The 24,320-nt window shown below is 39.7% G+C and overlaps 1 protein-coding gene across 11 annotated transcripts in view; it reads left to right on the top strand.

Moving 5' to 3' along the window:
* The window catches only part of ADCYAP1R1 (ADCYAP receptor type I), a 152,700-nt gene that overhangs the window by 81,173 nt on the left and 47,207 nt on the right, over positions 1-24,320 (top strand). For all 11 annotated transcript variants that reach the window (XM_077789654.2, XM_077789646.2, XM_085562859.1 and 8 more), the window contains 5 exons: positions 5,452-5,559; positions 19,700-19,735; positions 20,346-20,387; positions 22,689-22,792; positions 23,798-23,895. In XM_077789654.2, coding sequence (XP_077645780.1) covers positions 5,452-5,559; positions 19,700-19,735; positions 20,346-20,387; positions 22,689-22,792; positions 23,798-23,895 — 388 coding nt within the window. The remainder of the gene's footprint in view (positions 1-5,451; positions 5,560-19,699; positions 19,736-20,345; positions 20,388-22,688; positions 22,793-23,797; positions 23,896-24,320) is intronic.

Below are 24,320 nucleotides of genomic sequence, written 5' to 3'. Positions count from 1 at the left end.
GATGTTATCAATCCTAATTTTGTTTTGAGTATTTTTCTTCCAATTCCAGGCAAAAGGACCATCAGCAATTTCAGAAGAGCTGTTTATCACTCACTGCTCTCCTGCCAGCATGGCTTGCTTTAGGGATTTTTTTTTTTTTTTCCCTCTTGGTGCTTGTCCAAAAATTTCAGGCAAGTGGGAGCCTTTCAGCTGCCAGGAGTAGCAGGTTAGGGAGAGTGTGAAATGAAAAATGAGAGCAAGGTTTTTGAGGACCTCTATGGAGGCAGGATGACTGGAATGTTTTTAATGCTGGGTATAATTTAAAAAATGCATCAGAACACTCTGCAATGATAAATAATTGTAGTTTTCTTGTTAATAAATTTGGCCCTTTTATGAAAGAGCTGTTCTTTTTTCAGTGGCTGCCAAGTCAGATCCATCCTTAGGTGTGTGAGGCACATCCTTCAGCTTCAACAATGTGGAATTTAAACTTGGGCGTCATGGGCTTTGCATGAAATTTATATAAAATCCACAGTATAAAACCCACAATCTGAAATTCATGTAGAAATTCACACAAAATTTCCATGAACATTGTGCTTCAGCAGAAAGGACTATGTTTTTTTTAAATACAAGTACAATGTGGATCCAGTCACAGGGAGCTCACAGTCTCAACATGAATTTTAATCCCCTTTTACAAGTTTGGGGTGGAGATACAGGGGTTCACCATGAGGGCTTTTAAAAGCAGCCTATGGGACATGTCCCAGCCCTCAGCTGGACTCCTTTTCCCAGGCCTGGGAAGTGTCCAAAGGAGATTGTGGAGCCACTGGTGATCCCTCTAACCAGAGAACAGAGTTGCTTCATTTCTACCCCAAAAGACCACACAGCACCTATACAAACATTTAAAAATGTTAATTATACAATCATTTAAAAACCATTTCAAAGGCAGCTGTCTAAACTAAGCTTTTTCTTACCCTCCTTCTACTGAGTGTAGTCAGTGAGAAGATGCAAGTCCACTTGCACAGGGTGATTCCCCACCAGTGCCACCTTAAAATGGGATTATTCCTGTCTGGAAAGTCTCTCTGTTTGAGCTACAGAGGAAAATTTGCTTTGCTGAGCAGAGCAAATGGGTGAGGAAAAAAAATTAGACATCTGAAGATACACTAATTCAGATTTAATATACAGTTGCATGATTTTGTGTTTCCTCAAAAGTCAGCAGCACAGAATAGGGTCTCCCAAGGGATCACCCATCCTTCAAAGGAGAGGGATGAATGAGTGGAATAACTGAATAAGTGGAAGCACTTCTCTGCCCATCCTATAAGATGGACAGAAGCCTTTACCCAGGACCAGCTGCCAAGTTCTGCACCACTTTCTGATATTTGGGGTGAATCCCACAGTGTTCCCCAAATTCCAGCTGCAGGTTGCAGAGCAGACATGGGAAGGCAAGGCAGGATTTGTGCTTTCTGCAAATATCCTTGGGTTGTGCCAGGGGAGGTTTAGATTGGATTATTGGGGTAAATTTCTTCACTGGAAAGGTGGGCAAGCATTGGAAGAGTCTGAACAGAAGAGTGATGGAATCACCACCCCTAAAAGTGTTCAGCAAACATGTGGATGTGGCACTTGGGGACAGGGTTTAGTGGTGGGCTTGGCAGTGCTTGTTTGATGTTCTAAGAGGGCTTTTCCAACCTTAATGAATCTGTAATTCTGTTATTGATTATTTTGATTCCAAGACAATCCATTAGCAAGACTGTGGGAATCCAGGGCTCCCCTCTGGCTGCCCTGGCAGGTCTGGGACCCTGGCAGGGGTCAGGAACCCCCCTGGACAGAGCCCCCAGAGACACTGGCTGTGATCTCTGTCCATGGAAAAGAGTTTTCAATCCTACAGGATGAATTACCAGCTCTGAGTGTTTGATAGCAGTAATAATTAAGTGTGGCACGGGTGCAAAAGTCAAATTTTAGGATTCTAGATGAGGGGTTCAAAGGGGACAAGATGGAGGAAATTGGGTGTGCCTTGTCCTTTTTCTCCTTCTTCATGCCCTCCATGTCTCACTGTGGTGTTGGCATTTTCTGTTGGTTCAGGCTGGGGACACACTGTCCAACGTAGGTGACAGATATTGGCACGTTCTTGTAAATACAGCCCAGGGAGTTTCTTGTATTTAATGTTTGTCACATCCCACTGAGGGCAGAGCCCCACACGCTGCCCTGCAGGACAGAGCTGGGCAGGGCAGCAGAACATGTGAGAGATAAACAGAATAAACAACCTGGAAACCAGCACAGACCAATTATGGCTTCTGCTTTGGCAGCGGGGCTGACAGACAGAGACTTTCTACAATCTCAGAATCATCAATACCTCAGATTCCAACACAAGACCACTATCTGTAATTTTTTTTTTTTCATTCCTTCCCACGTGAAATCTTATTCTTTAAAACTATTCCTTGTTATTACTGATTTCCTAAGTTGGTAAAAGCTAGGAAAATTTGTCCAGCTTCAATTGGAGTGTGTGAGGCACCTCTTTCCAAGGTTTCTTGGGCATCCCTACGTCACTGGGCAGTGGGGAGACCCTGCCACTGTCAGAGGAGACCCTGCTGGGCAGTTTCACACTCAAGTCACTTTGATTTCCGCGGGCAGATTTCACCCAGCAGGAATTGCTGGCTGCAGCAAGGTTTACAAATGTAGGGAGATTGTTCACGCTGCCCTTTATTCTATTTAATTTTTATTTTGTTTTACATTGTCACCCTTTTCTTTGCTCCTCTAAATCATTTGTTTCAAATACACTTTTCCAAGTGGGATCAGACAATGTTCTTATTGGTGGGGAATCCTTTACAATCTCCATCTCTCCCCTATTTTAAGGTAAATTACTTGACTTGCTGCTTCTCTCTCCCCTCTCTCCCAATGTCAGCACATCAGTGTTTTCTGACACAATGAACTTGTAATTTCTTTTTAAATGGGGCTGGTTTTTATCTCTGCATGGAATTACCACAAAATCAGCCACCTGCTATAACTGAATTTCACCCACACTGCCATGTGATATTTACACTCTGGATATTCCTGTTCTGCAGCCTGAGGATATCCTTGCATTTCTCTGGTTTGCATTATCCATTGCTGGATAATATTGGAAGACATCTTTGTTGAAATAATAATAAGAAATAAGGAAGTTTTTCCTATTCCTCTTCAACACAGTTAACTCAAGCAAGACCAACAGGTGTTTCTCCAAAGATGTCATTAACCACAGATTATCTCCAGCATCCCTTGTAAGCAAATGTCTCATTAACGTGGATGTTCACACATAATTTACTTTTGTACATAATGCCACACTTCAGTGAGCTATAAACCTGTTGCTGCACATCCTCAGATTTACATGGAAAATGCATTTCCTGCTGCCTGGACAGACAGAAGCTATCAAAGACAATAAAATCTAACAGCACTCAACGTGGTCGTGATTACCATCCTTAGTACATAAACAGTATCACAAAATTATAAAATCAGAATATCCTGAGCTGGAAGGAGCCCACGAGGATCATTGAGTCCAACTTCTGGCCCTGCACCCCAATGTGTCTACCTTGTGTTGAGAGAGTACAAACCTTTCAAACCCCAAGTTTTGAGACTTCTAGAAATATTCTAGTGAATTACAGCATTCGTGGGATGACATCCTCATCTGACAAACGAAACAATCTGGGATAGGAGTGGGAAAAGAGAGGTAGAGGAGCAAACGTAAAGGATTCCTTTGTTTTTTTTTCCAGCTTCTGTGATGATTTACTGAGCATTTTTGCCTCAATTTTATATTTTGGTGGGTCTTGTCATTATGATGTTGAACATCACAATGATGTTGTTTGACACTGACCTAATTCTTTAAACACCAACTTGCTCAGATCTGCTCTACTCACCACACGTGGTATGCTCAGCCTTATATTTTTATGAGAAAAATAAAACATAGGACTAGAAAAAAAAAAAAAATAGGACTGGATTTGCTACTGCTGAAGCTGATGGGAAAAAAAAAAAAGACACCAAATCCAGTCCTGAGAAGATCCCTCCTCCACTGATGGGGACCTGCTGAAACACCAGAGCTGGTGGAGCCCACACAGATTTTACAAGTCCATCACCCACATCTCGCTATATTGGACTCGTGCCAGGCAGAAAGTTACACTTGGAAGTATTATCTGCTTTTCCTAAAGGTTTTATTTCCCTTGGCATGCAGTCAAAGGGAGAGAATTTTGACAGAAAACCTCGTAGAAAATCGTGGAGCTGGAGGCTCTTTTTCAGTTGACAGGATTATTTGCTCAATCTCAACGTCAAATGCAAATAAACAATGGAAATATTTAGGTTTGGTTCTTTTTTCTTGTCCTGCTGAGGCAAAAGATGGTTTTTACTTGAGATTCACTCACTAAGTAATTTTATAAATATTAGTAGGAAATTTGAGAGATTGCTCTGAGTTTTTGTGTACACTGGATAAGCCTTTTAAGTTTGTAAGCTGGTAAAATGGTGAATTAAAGGAAGAATTTGCAGAATTACAGGAAGATTTATTCTTCTTGAAAGCCAGTTTTTCACACCTCTGGCACAGAGACCAGAAAGAAGCAGGAGCTGGGTTCTTTTACTGTATTTACAATAAATTTTAAATGAATTTTTCTTATATCTCAAGGGAAGACAGCTCCCACCCATAGTCCCATCACCTCTTCCTGCATTCATGTAGCAGGAAATTGGGATTTTTTAACCACTCAGACCTTGATTTCAAAGATTTTTACCTGAAGCCTCATCTTTGAACTGTTATTAAAGGCCTGCATCTATTTTTAGCTTATGCAAGAAATCATCAGAGGTCAAAAAAAATCCTTTTTTGACATTGTGAGTTTATATTCTCTAGAGTAAAAGCTGCAGTAAAAAGAATGAGTGATGTTAGGACAGTTCTTTGGTAAGGGAGGATTTTTCCTTAGAAAATAAGTGGGACAGAAAAGTGAATTTGTATATCCACTGAAGTGGCTGCAGCATGAAGCAGAAGCTGATTTTCAGTTTTCAGACAAATTCCAAAATGAGTGAGTTCCTAAACCTTCCCAAGGATTAAAGCCAACAGAAATTAATAGAATTTAATAAATTATATGATGCATAAGGGTTGTTGTTTTTTTTTGGGTATTTTTTGTTTTTTTTTTTAATTAACCCAGCACTTCTGAAAGATAACTAAATGGAAATAGGTTTCATACTCAAGGGAAAATTTGTTTCTGGCATGTTGGAGTGATTTAATTGGGAATAAGGAATGGCATCTTCTAGGACAATAAACTCTGGCCATTACTATGTGATGCCACTAAGGATTTTATGCTATTCCTATAAATGAAAAATATTTTTTCCCAGGGAATATGACACTGGTTATTATTCCAAACAAGAATATTTTTTATTTTAGAAGGAAGAAGCAACCACAAAGCTCAGTAACAGTGTGAGGAAAGGGATGGATTTCCACCACTAACATATTTTATCCCTCCTGCTCTTCCACAGGTTGCCCAGGAATGTGGGACAATATCACATGTTGGAAACCTGCAAGTGTGGGAGAAATTGTCTTTGTCAAGTGTCCTGCACTCTTCAGATTTATCATCTCTGAGGATGGTAAAGTATTTTCTCTTTCTTCTTCACCTCTGCCTGGTAAAACCTTGTGACCAGCACGAGTGTAAAACCTCACTTAGATCCTCAGGATAAAGAAACATCAAAATCTCTCCAGCTGGGCTCCAGTTATAAATAAATTGCAGAAAACCAGGATATTTGTGTGTAGATATGCACAGGGTGAGAGGGAAGGTGTGAAAAAAAAGCCTCCACAGACAACACAGCATGAAAATATCACAAATTTGAGCTGCTAAAGGGAATATTCTGCCCTTGGGTCTCACTGAATTCAGTGGGGACCCAAATCTGTGTTTGGGTCTTGGGGAACACGGTTGGAATCTATTTTAGCAAATATTTAAAATGTTTAAAATATGTTAAAATATTTAAAATGTTAAAAGAGCACGTTCTGCTTGTGCTGGAGGAGAACATAGGCTTGAGATGAGCAGTGAGGAGCTCCATGTTGGGGGTCAGGGGGGAATTAAAGATTTCTGGAGGGAGGCAGAAGTTCCATCACGCTTATTTTCATGGTCTGAGGAAATGAGACATAAACATCCTTCTGTCCCCGTGCTGGTAATTAACACAGATTGCTCCTTTTGCTCCCAGCACCCACTGCAGATCCTTTAATTAGCACCGTCCTTTGAGGGACAAGTTCATCACCATGGATCCTTTTTCCCAAAGTTCATTTTACCAATTAATTATTAATTTACAGCCTTGAGTCCAAAATCTGGGGGTTTTTTTGCATCACCACACACACAGAGCACAATTTTTAGGAGACATTGTTTCATACACAGCTCCAGGAATCCTGAAATCCCCATTTTTAACACAGCCATTCCAAGGCACAGGCATCACCAATGTCAACTAACCCGTGGCCCACTTTAGAAACAAAATTAACTCAGTTTGACCTATTCCAGGTCTTAAGTAAGTGGTTACCTGTTACTGGAAAAATTACTTTTAAATATAAATATATTTTAAATTTGAATTAATTATTTAAATTTTAAAAAATTAGATTGTTATTATATTATTTTATACTTACTTAAAATTTTATCTATTTAAATAAAATCAGGATTTTTATTGTATTTATTATATTTGCGGCTTCTATTTATTTAAAGATTTTATTTATTTACTTAAAAGTGTTTAAACAGAAATAATAAAAATTGTGTACATTGAAATATAATTTTCTTCAATAAAAATGAGATAGCCTTTAGAAGAGCAAATAAATAAATATATATAATATTATATATTATATATAATATATAGATTATATATACTAATAGATTATAATAGATTATAGATCATGTATATTTTATATATAATTATTATATATAATATATTATATAGAACATATAATAGATAATACATTGTATATTTTATATATATAATATAAGCTTATAATATAGGTTTATATATATGAGATCTATTTATTTATTTATTGCTCTATTTATTTTACCTATATAAAATCAAGGGCTGAAATAACATTTTAAAATATTTTTACAAGGATTTACAGATCTCCTCACACACTGTGCTTCCCATTTGGCCTGTGGCAGGGGGACAGTACGACCCTAAAGGAAGAATATTCCATCCAGTGGAAACATATGTCCCATTCCTTTATCTCCTCATGGGATCCCCAGTAAAAGTGACAGCTGTTACCTCGTGTAGGGCTGGGTTTGAGGGGGTTTTGCACATCTCTTCACCAGGAACACACCCAAGATTCATCATTCCTTAGGTAAATAAATAAACATTTAACCTGGAGTAGCTGGATCTCAGCAGATGTGGCTGGGATGGCACTGCTGACCCCAAGGTGGAATTATCAACATCCCAAAGTACCCTCCTGGCTGAATCAACATCGACTTTGCCATAATTGCTGCTAATTTTAATTAGCCAAGTGTATTTGTTCAATGTGGGTTTAATGAAAAAAGTCATATTTCATTATGGTTATTGTAAATGCAGGTGAACTTAATGGGAAGAAATGACGATGTTTGACTTAAAGTCTGAATTATTTCTTTATTATAGCTATGTTAAAATATATTAATATGTTATATAAGAGTAGGATACTAAAACTACATACTACTTTCTCTGACTCTCACACAACTCGTGACCCTCTCTGAGAGTCCAACCCCAGGTGGGTTGGATTGGTCACCAGGCTCAAACAATCCTCACCAGAATCCAACCAAGCAATCACCCCAGGTAAACAATTCTCCAAACACATTCCACATGGGAAAAAGAAGGAGAAGAATTAGAAATGGTTTTCTCTTTCATTTCTCTATGTGCACCTCTATGAAAAATCTTGAGAGGGAGAGAAATGTGCTTGCCACAGTGGAATTATCAACATCCCAAAGCACGCTCCTGGCTGAATCAGCATCAGCTTTGCCATCATTGCTGCTAATTTTAATTAGCCAAGTGTATTTGTTCAATGAGGGTTTAATGAAAAAAGTTACATTTCATGACGGTTCCCTAAATAACGGGTCATTACAGAACTATAATGTTTCTAAGACATGGATAATCACATTTTAGGGATTGTTATAGTGTCCTCTGGCTGCTGCACTGTTTCTAGAATATGGAGCTAGGCTGGGCATGGACACTAATATTTATTAATAGCAAAATCATTCCTAATACAGGAAGATTTTTATATGACCACAGATTAGTTTTACAAATGCAGCAATTACTTTAAATTATACTTTTAAAAATTTGTGCTCTGAAGCACTTAGGATACAACATAATCACAGGGCAATCACGGGGTGTGCTAATCTTAACGAGTGGGTGAGAAATATCTCACCTGGCTTTGGATATTTAAATTTATATGCAAATTTATGAAGCGAGCACGTGGATTTCTGGTTCAGTAAATAGAAATCAATGGGCACTAGTAGAAGATGCTTTCTCTGACCCCTCTAAAATGCTTGTCTGGAGGTGAACAAAGTCACTACTTCTTTTGTGAATTTCAGATAAGGAATCTGACTGCCTTTACTTGGGTGTCCGATTTCCATATAAAGTAAAAAAAATAAAAGAGACTACAAAAGAAAAATTAACTAACGAAGCTGTCATCTGGAGGGATGCTTTTTGGAAAAATTAGCTGTGTATTTAGCTAAAAATACCAGCTGTTCCTGGTTTTAATCTGCTCTGCTTTCACCGTCAATGCAATTAAACTAAAGAATAATTTCTGAGCTGCTGTCAACATCATGCAGAAAGTTCAAAGTGAAATTCTGTGTGCTTGGCAACCCTGCCTTCTAAAATTTCATTTCACCTCTCTGATCCTCCAGAATCAGAATTTTTCATTCCTTTCAGATGCAGGCTGTGAACAAAAGTATCATTCTCAAAATCTCTCCACTGGAGATTCTTTTTCTCCAATGGAAAAAAGCATATTAATTCCTGAGTCTTTTCTCATCTTGTAAAATAGAGATTACAGTGCCTTTCCTCCTAGATAGTTCCCAAAAATTAATTTTTTTCCCTCTTCCACATGGATTTCTTTGGTTGCTATCCATCAATCATTATTTCCAGCAGGAGCTGTCACTTCCATGACCTCTCTGTTGCACGTCACTATTTCTCCAGTGCCTTCCCAGCACTGGCTCCAGAAACACCCACTCCACAACAAGATGTGTTTAAAGCATTCTAAGGCATCTTTGCAGAGGTAAAAAGAAGAAAACCATGCCAAGCTGTGATGGTACCTTTCAGCAGGACACAGCAAGACCTAGAGATGGCCCTAACACAGTGATCTGCACTCCCAGCTGGAGAATTTTCTCTTTTTTGTTTTTTTTTTTTCCCCTTATTTTTTTTCCATACACAGATTATACTGGCTGGCAATGGAAATCTACAGAAGTAAAATCTTCTTTTCTTTGCAATGTTCAGCTGAAACATTCTGGAATGTATAAACACACTCAAAAGGATGAGGGAATGAAACTCAATAACCAGATCACAAATGAAGATATTTTCAGTCCTTTGGTTTGCAGTAAAAAATAATACAAGTTATGATTGACATCTTCTGAGCACTTCTATATGCTCCACATTTGGAAAACTTTTTCATTCACAAATGCAAATAATAAATATGAGCAGCTCTTACTGAATCTTCCAGCAATTTAGGTAGGTTATCTAGTGCTGAGGTTAGGACACTCCCTGCTACATTTACTACAAAACATGGTCCACTATGTGCAACAGAGAAAATTCTAATTGTTACCAAAGGCATAAAATATATCCTATATTGATACCAGGATTGAGGGTTCCTAATTAAAATCCAGAAGAATAAAGAATATAATCAGGTATCAGAGTTTAAGAAGGAATTCCATCCTATGCTCACATTTCGGAACCAAACTCTGCCTTGTTTCTTCTCTTGGTTGAACTCAGTCAGTGCTCAGGCAACGAGTTCTGTTATCCCAAGAAATTGGAAGTAATCTGCCACTGATCCCATTTAAAACACAGGGAAACACTCAAGTGTTGTGCTAATTAATTGATTAATTGATTCTGTAAGAACCCCAAGCCTCATAATTGCTGCGCTAAAGATGCTGAGGGTGGACAGTGAATTTTTGAACAGGGGGTTAATTGGATTTGGGAAGCAGTCTGTGCCTGAGTTTGGATGTTATCCCTGATCAATTAGAATAGGATGACAAGAGAAGAGTTAATGAGGAGGGAAGTGATGCTCTATCTTTTGTGTCCTTTCTGACGAAACAGTCCTGGTAAAGCCTTTAAAAACTGACATGGGAAAATGGTACAAAACCCCCAAACTGGGTAAAAAGACAACAAAAATCATTGACTTCCCAAACTGAAAGCTGTTGGAAATATTTGTAAGTTACAGTTTATATTAGTTTGGGTTATGTATTGATAGTTTTTTGTTTAGATAGGAACAAAGAGTGACTGGTAAAGATCAGGGGTCTCCTAAAAACAAGGATATCCCTGGAAGATTGTGTGCATATTTTCTACTGAGGTAAAAGATGCAGGGATTTGTTGTTACTGCTGAAATTAAGGTCAGCATTGCAGCAGAGGGAAATTGGAAATTGCATTAGCCGGTCAAAAAGGCAAAAGATCAATGCAAAGGTCCAGATTTCTCTTCAAGGATGTTTTGCCTGGATAAGTATTCCAACATCCTGCTTGGAAAGTTAAGGAAGGACAGCCCTGTAACCAAGTTTTTTCTGGAAAAAATGTATGACCCATCCCATCATTCTCATCATGGGAATAATAATAAGCCATTGGAGGTTATTTTGTTTGTTTATTTATTTATTTATTTATGCAACCAGGACTCTGAAACCTTTGTTTTATCCTTAATTTTATATATAAGATCCTACATAGCAGTCATAATCAAGTTCAGTGCAAAGGTTTATTTTATGTATAAATGATTAAAAAAATTGAAAAGATAAATAAATATAAAATGGCACTTTTTAGATAACATTTCCAGCTGGTTCTCATCCCTGGGCTTTGCACAAGCAATAAAGGCATAGGGTTCCTCCAGCTCTTCCAAAAAGAGGAGGACAAGCTATAATTAAGCCTCCATGGTCACAGCATCATGAAGTCCATCTGCAATGCAGAGAAAATGGGAGGAAAGAAAATGGGAGGAAAATGCTGTCATCAAAGAAGAGTAACTGCATCTACATTTCTAATCAAGCAGCTGAGGCCTCTCAGATGTTTTCTAGCAGAAAAAAAAAAAAAAAAAAGACATTTTATGGCCTTTCCCACCAAATTACGGGGACATTAGGCTCTGTGCCTCTGATACTCAAACGTTCAGGATGAGCAAGAGCTTTTCAGCTGAAGATCAAGTCCTTGGAGCTCTGCAGGGGGACATGCTGTAGAGGTCAGGGGAAAGCTGCAGCACAGCTCAAGAACTTTGTCTATGATCTAATTTGGCCTTGGGAAAAAGAAGATCCTACATCTTTGGGAAGAATGCAGGGGTGGAAGATGCTGAGAGCTGCTGAGTGGTTTGGAGAACACTTGGACTGCCAAAGGTAATGGATTGAAATATCACTGTAGGGACAACATGAGCAGATCCTTAAACCTTTCCTAACAATCTTTGCTCTGCTCATGTTTCTCTGCTTGACCCAAATGATTGGGGAAAAGAGTTCCAGGTGATTGCAGGATTTTAGGTGTGGTGGGCACACATTCATGCTTACCTTTGAGCGAGGCATTTTATTTGCTTTCTTCTCTAGGAGTTATTTCAGAACTGACAATCTCCGTTGGGCAATGTTTCAATTTTTTTCATGGTTCTTGTAGGAAAAAACTTTTGTTTTTCTCTCAAATATGATCCCTAGGAGACCCTTCAATAGTAATTGCATTGATCCTGCCCTCTGATGGATGCTCCTGTGACAGCCAGACTCAAAGGAAGGACTCACATAATGTTTAGATGATGCTTAGTTGCTATGGTGACCTCAGTCCACTTCGAGTTTCACATCCTTTAACAGGAAAGAGGAAGAAAAGAATAAAGCCATGATTTCCCTTAAATGTTATTGATCATACCTGTGAATCTGTCCTACCTTAGCCAGCCCTGTGTGCTCTGGCCTTTCTGTTCTCATATGGGACCTCACTAGAATTCTCCCATGATTTCTGGATCATGTCCTTGTGCCCTGAATGCAAACTGGGATATAGAAGAAATTAATTATGTATCAGTCTGTCCCTGCCTTTACTGCAGTGTCTTGCACAAACCTCTGGGTAAGAAGAAGCTTTTTCCTCTCATGGTGGGACAGATATCTAAACACAGCCATCCTCTGGAAATTCCAGTCTCTCTTGTCCTTTGTGGGAGAAGACTTAAAATCCAGGTGAACTTATCTTCAGGTAGATAAACTGGATTGAATGAGTTTGTCCCACAGGATCAGGTACTCAGATGTCCTTAGGCACCAGCTCTTATTCAAACACACAAATATGAAAAAGGCTTCCTAATCTTACCCTTGATTATTCTCTGCCCCAGTTTTCTTGTTTTCTAAATAAAATGAACACCTCTTCATTTTGTACTGTCTCTTTGTGAGCGTTATGTTCACAAATCCCTTTGTCAAGGTAAATGGAGCTCTACAGTAAATGATAGAATAATAGAATCCCAGATTGGTTTGTGTTAGAAGGGACCTTAAAAGTCTTCTAAATTTCACCCCCTGCCATTGGCAGGGACACCTTCCACTATCCCAGGGTGCTCCAAGCCCCATTCAACCTGGCCTTGGAGACTTCCAGGGATCCAGGAGCAGCCACAGCTCCTCTGAGCACCCTATGCCAGAGCCTCCCCCCCATCACAGGAGAGAATTTCTTCCTAATATCCCATTTAACCCTGCCCTCTGTCAGTTTGAAGCCATTAACCTGTCACCTCCTGCTCTTGTATAAATGACTTTTAATCTGTAGTTTAAAGTATTGGCTATGGGGCATGAGGCAGGAGAGACACAAAGCTCTGGAAATTGTTGTGGGAAGCACCTAACTCAGGGAAAGGTGTGTACACCTGTAGGGCCATGAGCTCTGTGCCCTTGCCTGCCTGCTACTTCCTACAGATCCTGATAATGAAACTGTAAAGCCCAAGCTGCTAACCCTGGATTAACCAACCAGCTATGGAATCAAAAAATGGTTTCTGTTGCACATTATGTTAAAGATCATCCAGTTCCTACCCCCAGCCATGGGCAGGGATACCTTCCACTATCCAGGTGATGCTTTGTGAAGACTGACCTAGGACAAAGACCAGACAGAGCTAAAGAATAAATTAGGGATTTATTAAAGGATCTCCTCCATGGATCCACCTTGGGCAGCACCAGAGCCCAGCCAGGGCTGCACCCAAATGACCCAAAATGGTCCCAAAATGCACGAGCGCTCCCGGGGGCTCTCCCTGGGATCAGTTCTGCTCCATTGGCACCTTGGAGTTCATTGTCCCATTCCAGCTCCAGCCCAGGCAGTCCCACCCTGCTTGTTTTTCTCTCTCCAGCCCACGCTGTTTGTGCTCCTGGGCTGAGGTTTGGATCATTTGTCCTTGGTGCCCAGCTGGAGCAGGAATTGTTTTGTCTCCCTTCTCTGTGCAGAGCTCACCATGCCCTGATATGGAGCCAGACCCACACACTAAAGCAGAAGAGAATCTGAAAATATAAAAGCTAAAACTGAGGCATCACCATGTTGCTCCAAGCCCCATCCAACCTGGCCTTGGACACTTGCAGGGATCCAGGGGCAGCCACAGCTTCTCTGGAAAACACAAAGAGCCATAACAAAGGAGCTGGGATGTTTGGATAATGAGTGTAGGATCATGTGTGTGCAGGCACAGGACTGGCAGAGGTCTGATGCCCCTTCTAGGGTCACAGCGGGCAGGGTATGGAAGCAGAACCCGTGTGGGGAGCTCAGAGCGCTGCAGAAAAGCTGCTAAGTAGCCTGCTGCTCCTGACTGTGGCTCTGCCAGCCGGCTGAACAGATTGCTGGAGCAGGAGAGCAGCAGGCAGCCATGGGAAGGCAGAAGAGGCTCAGCGTGGATGGATGCCGCGGAGACGGGTGTGAGAGCTCACTGGTTTATTTCGTATTTAGGAATTGAATGCAAAACTTCTAATCAGTGCTATATAAGGCAGGAAGGAGAAAATTAAACTCCTGCCTAGCCTGCTTGTTACCCACATAGCTGGACAGCAGGATAACAAGGGGGTGTAAATGCTTTCCACAGCCTCTCCCTGCCCCAGTGGCTGCGCTTTCTGTAGGGACACAATGTGCAGTAAAAACAGCGCAGGCTTTGCACGTTGATTTTAATGCTGTCAAAATCCAAAACCTTTTGGAGAATTACTTTTGTGGAGCAGCCCTCCGACCCACAGTACAGCGATGAGAACAACAGGACTATGGGAGAAGTGTGGGCAAGCCAATTCAGGACTGAACAGCTTTGGAAGCCTTTCATCCCCTCCCGCCCCGCCACTAATAAGGGACAAACGCTGGAACAAAAGGGTTAAATGCGAGTTGTGTTCAGATAAACAAAGCCACGGGAGACCAGGCAGGTGAAGAGCAGCCAGCACAGATTTGGCACCAAGGGGGACATCTAAAAGGCTCTGAGGCTCATCGTGCACAGGCTGGTTCTTGGCTTCAGCTTCCCCATCCCTGTCCACTTTAAACCAGGAGAAACTGCTGTCATCGAGTTTTTCATCAGTTGTTGCATAGTGAGGGGTGAATTATGAGTTCTGGGTCTCAGTAAATAGAAATCAAAGAGGACAGTCTGATAAATGTGCAAGAAAAGGGCAGGAAAGGTCTGGGTCTTTGCCACAAACTCTGTGGGGAGCCATTGGCAAGTCATTGGATTTTTTTTTCCCTCCCTCTTTTACCTTTTTTCTGCAGAAAACACAGATAAGGAGTATTTTCATTACTTGGTCTTTAGAACTGGTAACTCAGCATTCTGATAGATCTTCTTTATGATCTCTAAGCACTGCTGCAAATAACATCTAATTAACAATGTCAATTAAAGCATTAATTGTAGATTTGCTTCCCAAAGAGTGACACTTACTTAAGTCTGGTCAAACAGCAAATAACACAACCAGTCAATACACTGGATAAACCATCCTGAGTCAAGGAAAACAGCAGCTCCCTCAGGAGTTTATTGACTGATAAGAGCAATTATTGATTTAATAAGTGCTGTTCTTAGGCACTGTTTAGTATCTGCTCTCGTGTCCTTATTTCCATAGTTTGGGTTTAACAACATGTGAGAAGAATGAGGTGTCATTCAAATAAGACATAAATCATGGCATTTAAGATGTTACCATCATGGACTAATAGAATTGTAAAATGGTTTGGGTTGGAAAAGATCTTAAAACACAACAAAGTGCCACACCCTGCCCGGGACAGGGGCACCTTCCACTATCTCAGGGTTATTCCAAACCCCGTCCAGCCTGATCTTGGACACTTCCAGAGATCCAGGGGCAGCCACAGCTGCTCTGGGCACCTGTGCCAGGGCCTTCCCACCCCTTGAGTAAAGAATTCATTCCTAATAACCAAAGTAAAACTGCCCACTTTCAGTTTAAAGCCATTCCTCCTCATCCTGTCCCTACATGCTCTCCTCAAAAGTCCCTTGTAAATGTAACCCTTGAATTAAACCCCTGAAAAATATGTTTCCACTGGAAATGCAGATGAAAATCATATTTTATTTATTCTTCATTTCTGAGAGTGCAATGCATTTTATTGAACCATTGCATAGTTATATTAATGGGCTTTCTCTTCTTCATCAGTGGAGTCAAACAGACCAATTTCTCACTGTGTCCTAAGAGCAGGAAAACAAGAAGGCTCCTGGGAAAGCCCACGCAGTGAGGGTCCTGTAGTTCTGCCCACTCCATCACTGACAGCAGAATAAATTTATTGAGGTCTCTCTACAGTTTTGAAGGCACTAAGGTGAAAATATAACCCAGAAAAACAATATTTTGAGGTAATATTGAGAAAAACGAGAGTGTGTCTGGGATTCCCTACAACCCTCTAGATGCAAGGTCAGGTCTATGTAAACATGTCAAATGTTGTGCCCAAAGCAAATCCATTTGAACTCCATTTCATTCTCAGACATGTGAGGAAGCAGCACCAATGCCATGGATTTCTGTCAAATAAATATCCATATTTTGCTGCAGGATAGAGAAATCTGCACTGTCTGAGGGCAGGGCAGTAGCTGCAGCATGAAGGAATTCAAAGGCATGGGGTGGCTGTATGTTCCCTCATGTCCTTTTATATACACCTAATTATATATGTTATAAATAAATATAAATATAAATAATATAAATATAAATATAAATATAAATATAAATATAAATATAAATATAAATATAAATATAAATAATATAAATATAAATATAAATATAAATATAAATATAAAATTTGTATTTATATTTATATCAATATTTGTATCAATATGTATATTTATATTATATTAATGTAATAGCTGTTTCTATATATATAATTATCTATATATACAAAATATATAAATATAAAATATAAATAACCATATCTATTATATATGTGTTTATATATTTTAATTTAATATTATACATTATCTTTATTATATGTTTATATTTCATATATATATAATATAGAATAGAAATAAAAATATATACACATATATTTTATATGTAAAAAAATATATGTATTTAAATAATTGTATAGAAATACAAAAATATATCCACACACCCACAAATTGTATATGTGTATACATACACAATTTTATACGTGTTCATTTTATCCCAACACTCAATAGATGAACTTTGACTTTTTGTTGTAACTCAGGGCATGATGTTCAATGTAAAGTTAATTAACTTCCTGGTATCTTAACTTATTAATGAAAGTTGAGTTGATGAATCAAGCATAAAAGCCTGTACAGACAAATATTGTACTGGAACTTTCTTCAGTACATTAATTAAGATATAGATATACATTAATTCAGATATAGAAATACATGTTAATACAAGGCTTGCTTGCTACTACAAATCAGAAAATTAATGTTGTTAGAAAAGTGGATCCCTTCATAATGTCCAAACAGAGTGAAATGTAATCATAATTTCAGTATATATATGAAAATATTTCTATAACAAGCTTATTCCTTTCAGAAAAACTGCATTAATGTGTTTTAACTGTTATTACAGATGTCATGAAATTAAAAATTAACTAAAATTTATTATTTTAATATCAATGAAACTAACTGCTATCTATGTTTAGAATGAAATGATAAATTTTATGTCATGCTTTTTAGATTGTAGGGGGAAAATAGCTCCATTCAAAACATTTAAATTTAAGAGAAATGTCTTTTTCCCAGCCATCACTGTAATAAGCAGGAGTCAGGAACATCAGGCATCAATCTATATAATACTGGCCTGATCTTCCTCCAGAAAGAATTCAGCACAGCTTTAAAGTCAAATTACAAATGATAAAGGAAAAGTGGATTTTTATGAGGCAAAGGGGTTTTGGGGAGTTGTCCTTGCAGTTTTGTCTTCCCTGCTTGTGGGGGTCAGTGTGAGGCACAGGCTGCTGAGTTAGGTGACCTCACTAAGAGGACAAATCCCACCAGAGCTGCTGCCTGGAGTGGCAGAGGCTGTGAAAAGCACCATGAAAGAAGTGATAAGGGAGTGGTGGCTTTTTATTTGATCCTCTGATACACCCACAGATAAAAATTCCCACCCCACAACCTGACATCCCTGTTCTGCATTCAGATTTTAGCAACACATCCTGATTTTAGCAACAAATCCCTGAAACCGAGCTGCATGGCTGCTAATAAACCTGGGGTTTGGTGGATTTAGGAGGAAACAAAGGTCTCTCCAAACTATTCTGCAGAGCCGAACATACAAATATGCTATTATTTAACATTCTAATATTCTAATATTGACCATCACTGAACCCACCACACCATCCCTGACATTCTGCCAGGAATGTGGAGCACGGGCTCAGCACTGCTGCAGCATCTGCCAGCTCTGCAGCTGAACCACCTTGGCTGCAGGAAAATGTTTGTTCTTCAGAATTTAGAGACCTCCCCAGCATCTGCAAATACCCAGGAATTAAAGTCACAGAATCTCCTGACCTGGAAGGGACCCACAAAATCATCCTGTCCCTGCACAAAATCACATAAATTAGAGTCAAAAAATATCCTGAGCTGGAAGGGACCCACAAATCATCCTGTCCCTGCACAAAATCACATAAATTAGAGTCAAAAAATATCCTGAGCTGGAAGGGACCCACAAAATCATCTTGTCCCTGCACAAATAACCAGGAATTAGAATCACAGATTATCCTGAGCTGGAAGGGACCCACAAAATCATCTTGTCCCTGCACAAAATCACAGGAATTAGTCACAGAATATCCTGAGCTGGAAGGGACCCACAAAACCATCCTGTCCCTGCACAAAATCCCAGCCTGTGTATCCCTGGGAGTGGTGCCCAATCTCTCCTGGATCTCTGGCAGCCTTGGGAATGTGCCCATTCCCTGGGTCAGTGCCCCACCACCCTCTGGGGCAAGAACCTTTCCCTAAAATCCAGGCTAAATTCTTCCTGTGGAGGCCTGGGAGTATCTGGAGTAGGGCAGAGAAGGATGGAGACTGTGGGTGTTTTCAGCTTGGCTTCCAGGATCATCCCTCCAGAGTCCCCAGTGGGTTGGATGTGTAGGATTGATGTTTAATAATCCGTCAAAAATCACAATACAGCCTGCCTGATGCTTCAGATGAGTTTTCTATACTCTCACCATCATTTTCACATTAAACCCTCTTTTTTTCTGTCTTAAAAGTTATAAAAGCACATCAGATTTACTTTAGAGGAGACACAGAAAATCAAGGAATTTTAAATTATTATATGAATGATAAAATAAAATCCCCACATTTTACACCATGCTGAAAGGCCTCCTGTTATTATTTTATTTCTTTAGAGGCTTTCTCCTTTCCCATAGGATCAAAATCAATCTTTATTTGGATTTCACCTTTAACAAAACCCTTCTCATACAATTTGGTGAAGGTTTTTTCAGTCCCTAATTAACATTTGACCACCAGAGTTAAAAGGGAAACACCCTGATGCCCTGTGGCCACTCTGGAGGATGCAGAACTAAACCTAAATGAATTTTTAACCTGCTGTAGTGGCCAGTGAAGTGCTGGGAATGTTTTTTGAGAGCGATTTGCAGCAGCTCCCTGAGGCTCCTCTGTGCATGGTGCAGCAGCTCCACTCCCTGGCAGCTCCTCCTGCATCCCCAGTTGAGCCAAAATCCACCCAGGATCCAGGAAAATCTGATTTCAGCCCAATTCGGATTAAACGTTGTGCACAGGAAGTTAGGAGGCTGGTTTGGCATCATTCCAATAATTTAATTTTTTTTTATTGGAAGAACAAAACGAAGGGAGATTTCTAATGTAAAGCCAAAGTTTTGACATTTCACATTGTGATAGTTGTGTTTTTAGGGTATTAAGCACCATGGGTTTGGACACAGTGGTTTGGAAATGTGTGGGTCTTCCTTACTTCAAGAAATTCCCTTAAAAATAATTTTTTAAAAATCCACAAAAATGCTCCTACATCCATTTTTCTTTTTCTTCCTAGAGTCTGATGAAACATCATGAAACCAGATATTCAACAATATCCCATCTTCTGAAAATCCTTTTCCACACATAAATATACAGGACTAATACAAAAATAAAGATTATACCTGCAGGTCTCCTCTGGACTACATCCATTCCTTTTATGGAAGTCAAACTTTTATGAAAATTAAATTGCAACCTATTATCATTATGAATTAATTATTTTCATTCTATTTGCAGGTTGGGAAGTGGATAATTTGGGGCAAACCCATGCAGGTAAGATCAGTTGTGCTGCCTCTATCCTTGGAATTTCTGTTCCCGAAAATTGTGCAGACATCAATTTCAGATTATTAAAAAGTTGTCTGTGTATCAACAATTGTGACAGTGATACATTGGTACTTAACTATAATATTTGCACAAAAAGTGAAATTAAAAATCTCATTAGTCTTTATAAATCAATGTGAATTTTCCTAAAGCTACAAAATTATCTTATTTATAGCAATTAATTACTGCTCTTTGTCATTGATGGATGGAAACAATTTTTCATTAATTCTCTGAAAACTGGTCGTATTTAAATGCCCAAAGATTATAAATGTAAATTCCTATAGAAATCATATTTGACTTCTATATTTTTACAATAAAATGTGCCCCTGTTTATTGTATGTGTTTTTAGTTCTAAATGTAGAGGCTCAGCTTTGATTTAAACTCTCAAGTAAAGCTGTGTTTACTTCCTGAGAAGGCAGCACCAAGTATTTATTGCCTTTGGGCCTGATCTAAACAAATAAAAATCAATTGCACTCCATTCACTGCTTTCCACTGAGACCAGTTCGGGCTCTAATAGAAAACACAATCAAAACAATTTCATACCCAATTTCCACTTTTCTAGGTGATTATGACCTGCTGGAAAGCACAGCCCAGTCTCTCCTAGGTAAGAAACAGAACCATGGAAATTTTTGTCTCTCTTTTTATTTATCTCTCTGTTAAAAGAGAAGCTCTCAGATTTTTTTTTTCCTGCATTTTTGGTGCTATTTTCTAATCAGTTCTAATTGTTATGACTTATTTTCTGCTTTGTTACTTCTAGAAATATTATGAAAATTTATTCCTCCTCTATGAAGTCTTGCAATCTAAGTAGTGTGCTGCTATAAATTATATCTACGTGCTTAACAGTAATTATTAAATGGTGTTAAAGGAAATCAGGACCATGACTCAGTGCTTTTTTTTCTCATAGAAAACTAGGGATGAATGTGCAAGAGTAATTTAACAAACTTTGCCGAGTAATGCAATCTTCTTAAACAAATGCTGTGATTAAAGAGATATATTCTGCTGCATGGATGGCAAACAGATTCTCTTAAATAAGGTTAAAAATAAGGTTATGAGAGATTAAACTACTCTTAGAATGCAAAGCAGCACAACTTTAATAGCAAAGAGCAAACCCAAAACATGGAAATTTCCATCAGTTTTTGTCAAGGTGCAACTGAAACTCCAAAAAGTGAAAGTTTGATTAATTGAGGCTGTTCCTTTGTGCTGAAGAGGAAGAGGTGCAGCAGCAGCCCATCCTTATTTTTTTGGGAAAGCTATTGAGCTTTGGGACGAATAATGGTGCTTCAAAAGAGCCCCACAGGGGCTGTCCTACCTCAGGCAGCTTTGTAGGTAAATGAGTGTCAGGAGGTTCTTCCACTTCTGCCCCCAACTCTTCATTCACAGTATGGTTTTAAAGCCTAAACTTATTAATGAAACCATTTAGGAGCTGCTTCTTATATGAGATTAGCCAAAAAAGGTATTTAAGCCAATATTTGCTTAAAATTGTTATAAACCAGGATTGGAATAATTAATAGACAGAGGAAAGTGAGAAGCTCTAAATTCACTAACTGAGGTCATTCTGGGCATCTGGAGGTAGCAAAGTGTGGGAGTCCAGGGCACTCCTCTGGCTGCCCTGGCAGGTCTGGGACCCTGGCAGGGGTCAGGAACCCCCCTGGACAGAGCCCCCAGAGACACTGGCTGTGATCTCTGCCCATGGAAAAGAGTTTTCAATCTTACAGGATGAATTACCAGCTCTGAGGGTTTGATATAAGTAATAATTAAGTTAGGCACGGGTGCAAAAGTAAAATTTTAGGATTCTAGATGAGGGGTCCAAAGGGGACAAGATGGAGGAAATTGGGTGTGCCTTGTCCTTTTTCTCCTTCTTCACGCCCTCCATGTCTCACTGTGGTGTTGGCATTGTTCTGTTGGTTCAGGCTGGGGACACACTGTCCAACGTAGGTGACAGATATTGGCACGTTCTTGTAAATCCAGCCCAGGGAGTTTCTGGTATTTAATGTTTGTCACATCCCACTGAGGGCAGAGCCCCACACGCTGCCCTGCAGGACAGAGCTGGGCAGGGCAGCAGAACATGTGAGAGATCAACAGAATAAACAACCTGGAAACCAGCACAGACCAATTATGGCTTCTGCTTTGGAGCGGGGCTGACAGACAGAGACTTTCTACAATCTCAGAATCATCAATACCACAGATTCCGACAGGAAAGAACACATTGCCATGAAGAGAGGGATGGGAGAGAGATTCCCAGTCCACGTTCCTTCATTTTCTGTAGACCCTTTCAACAAAGTCACTCTGAGATCAGAGCTGGGCTTGGAGATAAACGAGTGGGATGTGTCTTATCAGGAGAGGCATCCAGCTGCCTCTCCATGGATATACAACCCATGATTATCTGAGATATTCCACAGTATCCTGACTAGCTTCCAGCACCTGGACAAAAAAATCATGTTACTCTGGTGTTTCTCACCAGTCCCATGCATGTCCCTCAGATATAAACCATTAAAAATAGCACAGAGGGCCTACTTTTAATCACTGCACTTCCCCTTTGGCTGTGTGGAGTGGAGATACCTTCATCAAAGCTGGAGTCACCAGATGCCTTCTTGAAAGAAATGGACATTTAGCTGACCCCTGGTTTAGGAGAGTGAGATTTTTGGTGGCCTGGAGAAATTTAATGTATTGGATAAATATTTTTGCTCTCTGGTGACCAACTGTACTAATAGCCATCCATAAGTGCCTGCTGTTGTAGGAGTGGATCACTGAAGACCTCATTAAATTTCCAGAATTAAATCTATGCACAGGCAGATAAACAGAGCTACCAATAGAACTGTGGGGTTTTCTTTGCACCAAGGAGAGGGAAGGGATGTCCTGGTGTTTTTTTCTTGGGATCTCACATTCCTGCTTGCCCTTGGCACAGGGGACATCAGCAGGAATTGTACTGAAGATGGCTGGTCCGAACCTTTCCCTCATTATTACGATGCCTGTGGCTTTGATGAGAACGAGACAGAGTCTGATAACCAGGTGGGAATTAATCTCATAATTAAAAACAAATGAAGTGGGGAGGGGGGAAGTAGCAGACTGCTCTCTGTCCAGCCTACTTGTCATTTGATAATGATTAGAACAAACAATCAGATGTACATGGGTATTGGAATAAATCACACAGACTCCATTTTCTTCATAGTGGAAAAAGCCATTCTTCATTCACATAACTCCTTTTTATTCAGGAGTTATTTTATTTTATATATATTTATCCTTTTATTTACTTGTGTGGGAGACCAGTTGGTCAGTAGTTTTCTTGCCAATTACTTTATTGTTTATTAACAAGTTGTTAATCTGTATTGATTGGTCACTCAAACTCTTGGTGTATATGTTCAGGGAAAGCTGTGAGAGATAGTTTTCAATTTTCTATCTAATGGTGTAAAAAACAGTTTATACAGGTGCAAGTTGTTTTTCACCCAGGAATAGATTGTTATGTTAATAAATTGCTCCCACCAGGATTGCTTTCACATGGGAACTTGCAAAGTGCGAGCTTGCCTTAGAAGAAATGGCAGGCTAGCCAGAGCAGGCCTGATTTTATGAAGCCTTTCTTTATGATTTTTCTACCTTACTGCAACACATGGGTAGAAAACTGTGAGAAGTGAGATCTGAATCCTTCCTGGGCTTGTATTGAATACTTATAGAAGATGAGCTTTTAGTGTTGTTATAGCTTGGAACTTCTAGAATTGCAGGCTAACCCTCAATGGTTGTCCCTGTTGATAAAGAATCTCTTAGCCAACTGTTTTTTTTTTTTTTTCTATAGATACTTACTTTAAAAAAACTGATAACTTTTGCTAGCTCACTGATAAATAACCTCATGGTGTGCAGACCCAGCCCTAGAGCAGAGCTTGATGCACAGTGAGATCTCAGAGGAAATGAGGAGAAGCCAAGCCGTGCAAAGACACAGATCCTGCCTCTGGTGGCCCCTGCACGTTGGCAGCTGTGTGGCTGTTGATGAACCCTCTAACCCTGTGGTTTTTGCCTCCCAAGGATTACTACTATCTCTCGGTGAAGGCTCTGTACACGGTGGGATACAGCACTTCCCTGGTTTCCCTCACCACTGCCATGGTCATCCTGTGTCGCTTCAGGTGAGTGGAGACACCACCAGGGAGCTGCTCAGGGCCCTGGAGGAGGGAAGCTGGAGCTCAGCTGCCCTAAACTGAGTTAGAGGTTTTCTCTTTAACCAGAGATAGAATAATAAAGGGAAAATCCTCTAGCTGAGTTGTTCCTCCAGCTTGGGCACACTCCAGAAGTCACATTTCAGCAGAGTGTAAATGTAGCAGGAGAAGTTGTGGGTTTGGCTTATGAAACTTCACAAGCTCCTTTGGGCTCATTCTGTTGTATGCTTTATGTTTCTCTGCATCTTTTTACAATAAAATCCCCAAATCCTCCTCTCTCTCAGGTTTAGGGCCAGTACTAACACAATCTTGGCTTAGATGTTGCTCTTCTTTGACCCAAGCTGCTGTTGTAAAGTGCGTTCAGGCCCAGTATGACATTTCCATGAAATAAAACT

Source organism: Lonchura striata, chromosome 2 (assembly GCF_050655825.1).
Source record: "Lonchura striata isolate lonStrDom1 chromosome 2, ASM5065582v1, whole genome shotgun sequence".
Lineage (NCBI taxonomy): Eukaryota > Metazoa > Chordata > Aves > Passeriformes > Estrildidae > Lonchura > Lonchura striata.
The sequence above is the reverse complement of the archived record's forward strand: the minus strand, read 5'-3'. Positions and strand labels throughout refer to the sequence as shown.